The sequence below is a fragment of the Myotis davidii genome, unplaced genomic scaffold (genome assembly GCF_000327345.1).
Source record: "Myotis davidii unplaced genomic scaffold, ASM32734v1 scaffold223, whole genome shotgun sequence".
NCBI lineage: Eukaryota > Metazoa > Chordata > Mammalia > Chiroptera > Vespertilionidae > Myotis > Myotis davidii.
Window position 1 is genome coordinate 5,890,749 of NW_006294609.1, and position 6,348 is coordinate 5,897,096.

The window sequence follows — 6,348 nt, forward strand, 5'->3', positions numbered from 1 at the left end:
TGGAGCTGCTTGAGCGCCTTCTGGGCCTGCTCTGGCTTCCTGTACTCCACGAAGCCGAACCCCATGGACAGCAGCGCCCCTGGAAGAGAGAGGCGGGAATCACGCTGCGTGGCTGGTGGGGAGGAACACGAAGAGGGAGCGCAAGGCCAAGTGCAAGGTCCCGGTGTGCCCCTGGCCCTCGTATCCTCTTTCACACCCCTTTCATTCCCCCTAATGTTTCAGCTCCTGGCTCGCCACTCATTACTAGTCATCTCATAGAGTCAGCCAGGGAAGCGATACAGCCACCACCGGAGGCAGGCTGCCTGTGAATTAACAGATGACTGGTGAGATAATTAGATTCGTAACAGAATTCCGCCTTTGGGAGGGAGAGGGGACTGTCCCAACCATGGCAGTGACCAGCAGCAAAGCCTCTCCCTGGCAGTCCCCTGCCCTCCTGTACGTAATGCTGAGGTGGACGTGGGCATGACAGTCCCACACGCCCAAGGCTCACTCTTACCAGTGTTCTGACCATCGGGCATGCGGCTGGGAGAGGGAGGGACGCGGCCTCAGGCCGTCAGACAGGACGGGGAGCTCAAACTGTATGAGCTCTGGCTTCCCGACCTCGGATGTATAGCACTGGGCGGGGTTTAGAGGACACACACAAAACGTAAGATCTCTACTTGCATCTTGCCCTTTCGACACAAAATGTGATGCGTGCCTCCCCCAGCATTTCACACACATTTCCTGAGCCTATTCTGTTTCCCCCCAAGGTGAACTCCAGGACTGGCTGGGGTCTGATGGAGGCCTCTGTCTTTTGGAACCAGCCTGTCTCTCCCGTCTCCCGCCTTTGCCTTGCGCACTCCCGCCGGCACTCGGCTGCTCCCACCTCCAGCCTCTGGCCCCTGCCTGCTGCTTGCTGCCTCCACCTCCCAGCCTCGGGCTGGCGTGAAACCTTGTGCTGGGCAGCCCCACCTGGCCCCCTCCCACTGTGCTGCAGCCACCAGCTCGTGTGTCCCTCAGGACACAGCTGTAAGCAGACTTGTGGCATCCCTGCAAATGCCACCAAACTGAAGGGAAGGGGACTGCATGGCTGTGGAAACAAGGGGTGTTTACAGGACACACAAAACTAGATCTCTAAGAGCATCTTACAGGCCAGGGCTGGAGAGGAGACACAGCAGAGGCCAAGCAACTCGGGACAACACCCGAGGCCGAATGGAGAGACCACGGCGGCCTCTGCGTGGCCCCGGCACCCATCGACCAGTGAGGTGGGTGGCTAATGCCTCGGTGGAACCTTCCAGATGGTCTCCGTCTGGGCTACTTCTCAGAGGGGAAGGGGAGAGCCCTGGATCGGCATTTCCTGCTGTTCCCTAGCAAGTTCCCCGGGCAGAAGTGTGGGAGAGGCCTCTGCCACTGAACAGTCCAGGGGCCGGAGTCCGGGTTCTCAGACCCTGACGTGCGCGGCTGCCCCGCTGGGCACCAGGGTCTCCGGGACACAGGAACCAGGGCCGCTCTGCCAAGTGGGTTCGGCAGTGACAATATTTCAGAACAAGAGGACTCTCAAAACAACCCGGTGCCAGTCGCCCTTACCCCCCACCCAAAGCTCCCGTTTCTTCCGGAACCATCTGGTTCCGGCTGAGGTTCCGCAGGCAGTACCTGCTTTGTTCTTCTTCCTGGAGATGGAGCAGCTCCTCACCGCGCCCATCTTGGAAAACACCTGGAAGAGAGGTAACAGGTGTCGCCGCCATTCCCGGCTGATCCTGCAACCGCCCCAGGCGGGGCCTTAAACATGAGGGTGCCCAGGCTGTTTCCTAAGTCCGTGCCGCTGACACTGACTGCGCTTTCGCAGGACGGGCGCCTCCCCAGGCATCCGACATGTCCCTTGGGTGTTGTGGGTGCCCTCCCTCCCAGCCCCAGGCCGGTCTGGCTGCTGCTGGGGTCTTGGGCGACACGTCTGCTGGACGGCCCGGCAGAGATGTCAGGCGGTGGGCGTTGGCTGCTCAACTAGATCAACAGGAGCACCTGCTGACAGGCAGGCCAGGCAGCGACCACGTGAGCCGGGGGGTGCCCAGCCCGCACCCCGGAGCCATCACTCACCCCCTTCAGCGTCTCCTCAGTTGTGTCGAAGTTGAGATTTTTAATAAACAGGGTACACCCAGGAAGGCTCTCTTCCTCCTCTTCCTCCTCCTCCTCTTCCTCCATCTTCAGCGAAGAGTCGGCTGCTCCTCCCTCTGTCGGCTCTTCACCTTCCCGGGTCTCGCTGTCTGGCACTGGATCCCCGTCAAAACAACAGAAACAAAAAAAAGCACCCAAAATCCATTAAATGACGGCTACTCTGCCTCAGGCTGAGAACCTGCTGGATCCAGGGTGTTCTGCTGGGTGGGCAGCGCCAGGCGGGGCACCACTCCCAGCCAGGGCTGGGTTAGCAAGTTCTGATGGACAGGGAGAGGCGGTCCCGCCCCTTCCTCTGTTTTGAAGAGAAAGGACCATGAAACACAGATCCCAAACGATGACCCTTCGAAGGCTCAGACTCCCCACACTCATTTGAACTTCCAATTAAACTGCTGTGTGAATGGTTTTATTGACCCCCAAACCTTCAGCAAGTTTTATTTTTTCTAAAAGAAAAAATACTTAGTGAACTTTCAAACTAAAACTCAACTTTAAAACTTTTCAGAAATTACAGAATGCGAACAATAGCCCTGAGGCTAAGGGATGTTCCATTCAATTACAACTCCCAACACCCACAGCTTCAGGGAGCACTGACAAAGGAGTGTTTCACCCACACGTGACATGTTCGATTCAGAGTCAGGCATCGCGTGAGAACGCGGGACACACACACCAAATGCTCCTGAGCAGGAGAGGAGAGTTAAGCGCCACCAACGGCTGGGATAAGAGGTGTGGTCACTGACAACGATGCTTCCAAAAAATGTGCGACCACACGGACAAGTTCATGGGCAGCTCGAGGTGCTAAATAGAACGTGATGCTCGTGATAAAAAATTAGGAGGAAAGTAAGAGAGGAAACAGTTACAAGGTCACTCAGTGCCCTCACATTCTGTGCACCGGGACAGAGCAGAGCTCCCGGGACTGTCCTCAGGGCTCACAGGCTTCTCACAGGCCTGGAAGGAAGCAGGACAATTGGTTTTGTGTTTTTTTTTTAAGCCTCACCAGAGAATACTTTTTCCATTGATTTTTAGAGAGTGGGAGGGAGGGAGGAAGAGACCGAGAGAGAGACATCGGTGAGAGAGATATCGGTTGGCGCCCCAACCAGGGCTGGGGCAGTTTAGAATGTGCCTTTAACCCGGAATCGAACCAGCGACCCTTCAGTGTGTGGGTCAATGCTCTGACCGTTCAGGTACAGTGGCCGGGGTGGGACAGTTTTTCTTTCAGAAAAGAAAAATAGCGTTTCGGTCGGTTCTGTGTTTGAGTGCCCTCATCCATACTTCAAGTTGCTCAAATAAGCATTCTCACCCTCCTGAAGTATGTCCTGTGAACCAGCCTTGACTGCAGACCCTTTAAGGTTGTACTTACTCGCCCATTGTGCAGGCTGGGCTTATTTCACGTACACCCAATATTCTGGAATTTAGTAACTTCCATCCTATCACACACACACACGCACACAGGCGCACACGCGCGCGCACACACACACACGCACGCGCGCACACACACACACACATGCACGCGCACGCACACACACGCACACGAGGCAGGAAAGCAATGCTCAGGGTGCTCCTGGTTATTTCTGGAGACGGGGTGACAGAGGCTGTGGCTTCATCTGCACCCCCCCAGCCCCCAACTCCTGCTGCGAAGGAACAGCGTTGCGGGAAGAGGGCACAGCAGATGTGACACGGGGAGCTGGCAGGCGGGTGTGTGGCTGCAACACAGGCGGCAGCCCTGGTGCTGAGTGTGAATTCCACCCGAGGTGACGGGAGCCTCACAGGGATGCCCCGGAAACATGTTTAGTTTCCATCAACCTCCCCCATGTCCCCCTGCCTGCTCATCTGGTCCCTCCCACTTCCAATGAGCCAACCAGCACTGCTGGCCCCACCTGGGAGGAGCGTCCGACTGAAAGGAAAGGCGATCGCACGGGCCTGGCCTTCCTCCAGCAGCACAGCGCTATGGCTGTCTCCCTAAACCGGTGTCCCAGCGCCCGCCTCCTGCCCCTGCTACCCCTGGGCTGCGGGAAGAACTAAGGAAACAAGGGCACCGAGCCCTGAGACCTGCTGAGAAAAGGGGGCCCCAGGCTGCAGTCAGGAGGCAGCGCAGAGCTGGGAGAGCACGCGGCCTGGGAAATGAGTGATGCCGATAGTAGAGTGGCCCCCGGCAACTGTCTTACCCACGGAGCCGCAGCATCCTGACCGAGAAAATGGAGTTAGACACACACTTATGCACCCTCTGATCATGGAGAGGCAGAAAGACTAGAAAGCATAAACGAGGAACTGGGAAACTCAAACAGATGTTTGCCAACGAAATCACCAGGAACCAGAAAAGGGAAGTAAGAAAGGAGGCAGGGCTGGGCCCAGGGTGGGCAGAGGGGGCTGGAGGGAGCCGGGGAGGCCTGGGAGGACGCGCTGCCACCGGGTTAGCACAAAACCCAGTCACACACCGCCGCGCGGGGCCTCGCTGTAACCAGGCGCAGAGTTTAGCCGCCCCCTCCCCTCCGCTCTGGGCGAAGGCCACCAGCACAGACTGTTATCAGCGGCGAGCAGCTTTTCGGGGCCCCCTCCCCCTCGGAGGCCTTTCTCTGGAGGTGAGGGTCTTGGTTGTGGGGAGATAAAACACACAGCCCCGTCCCTCAGGACTGGTACAGAGTGAGGGCTGCGCAGAGGGGGGTGAACAGAGAGGCGCCTCTACACCCCTCCTGCCTGCCTCCCTGGGGAGCCCGAGGACACGCAGGGCTGGGCTGCTGAGCCCCGTGCAGTGCGGCCGGGCCTGGGGAAGCCGCGGGAACAATGCGTGAGGCCGACCGTCAGGGAGGAGCGGGTGACAAGGAACAGCGCAGGGGACAGGGGACTGTGTACGTGACAGGTGTCAGAAAGGAACAAAAAGGGCAAAGAGGCCGCGGGTGAGCTCTGGGGGATTCACCTGACAACAGGGCTGGCAACCAGCACAGACATGGCCTCAACCTGCACTTTACCTTTTTGATGTTAACACTTTAAAAATAGGAACAATGGATACAGTAGATAGCAGACTTATTTTTTTCAATAAACTGGTAACCCAAAGGGGTAGAGAGAAAGGGGGAGAAATATTACTTATGGGCAAGACCATCACAGTCGTTTTAAAAACTTTTCTAAAGGCCTTTCATTCTAGGATGCGGTCATGGTCTCCAGACTAAGTGGTTCTCAATTAGGGGCTGCACTGGCCTAGGGGGCACTGGGAATACAGGGGGTTCAGGAGATCCATCACTGGGGCGCCCCTGACCCTTCTGTTGGGTCCAGAACATGCATTGTCTCCCCATCCTCAGGACAGTCTCCACCAGAGAACTGTGAGGTCCCCACTGCCAATGGCACCCCCACCTCCCTTCCCTGCCTTCACAGCCCCTCGACGCCAGAGGGCGCTGCGCCACGCCCAGTCCCTTCACCCTCCAGACTGACTCCTCCCCCAGCCACCCTGGCCCAGGAGGCATGAGGGCGGGTGGGTGAAGTAAGGCTGTTTTCACTGGCTGTGTTCTGAGTCCCTAGGAATAGATCCTAAGTAGTTTCCTTTCCTGGCAACCTCTGACAAGCCAAAAAGCTGACTGTCTTGCGCTGTACCCATCACGCTTATGCTCTATTTTTCTAAGAATGCGCCTACGAAACCCAAAAGTCTGAGACCCAGTGGTCTCTGGGACGAATAATGAACTTTAAACCTAATAATGGGGCCGCCACCCGTTTCCCTCACCGCGGTCCCGGGACTCAGCTCTCACCAGGTTCTGGCTCCGCCCCATCCTTTTCCGCAGGCTCCGCCGGTGTGTCTTGGGGCTCTTCACTCTGTGGGGCTGAGCTGGAGAAGACGCCCATGGGAGCCCATTCCAGATACAGGGGGACGTGGTGGAACTGCAGACAGTCCCATCCTTTTCCACAGGCTCCGCCGGTGTGTCTTGGGGCTCTTCCCTCTGTGGGGCTGAGCTGGAGAAGACGCCCATGGGAGCCCATTCCAGATACAGGGGGACGTGGTGGAACTGCAGACAGGGTGCAGTGGCTGTAAGGTGGCCCCAGCAGATCCGACCATGTCCTGACCCCCAGCACCTGACCCCCAGCACGATTTGGGAAAAGGGTCTGCAAATGTCACTGAGTGAAGGATCTGGAAGTGAGGTCGCCCTGGATCCAGCCAGAAATGGAGGGAAGGAGAAGGCACGTGAGGAGGCAGAGGGCAGTGCAGCAGCCACAGCCATG

At 57.6% G+C, this 6,348-nt stretch overlaps 1 protein-coding gene across 2 annotated transcripts in view; it reads right to left on the reverse strand.

The window, feature by feature from the left end:
* The window catches only part of RBM19 (RNA binding motif protein 19), a 91,807-nt gene that overhangs the window by 65,859 nt on the left and 19,600 nt on the right, over positions 1–6,348 (reverse strand). For both annotated transcript variants that reach the window (XM_015567371.1, XM_015567372.1), the window contains exons 17-19: positions 2,074–2,246; positions 1,633–1,693; positions 2–79 (exon numbers count right to left, since the gene is read on the reverse strand). In XM_015567371.1, the coding sequence (XP_015422857.1) occupies positions 2–79; positions 1,633–1,693; positions 2,074–2,246 (312 nt within the window). The remainder of the gene's footprint in view (position 1; positions 80–1,632; positions 1,694–2,073; positions 2,247–6,348) is intronic.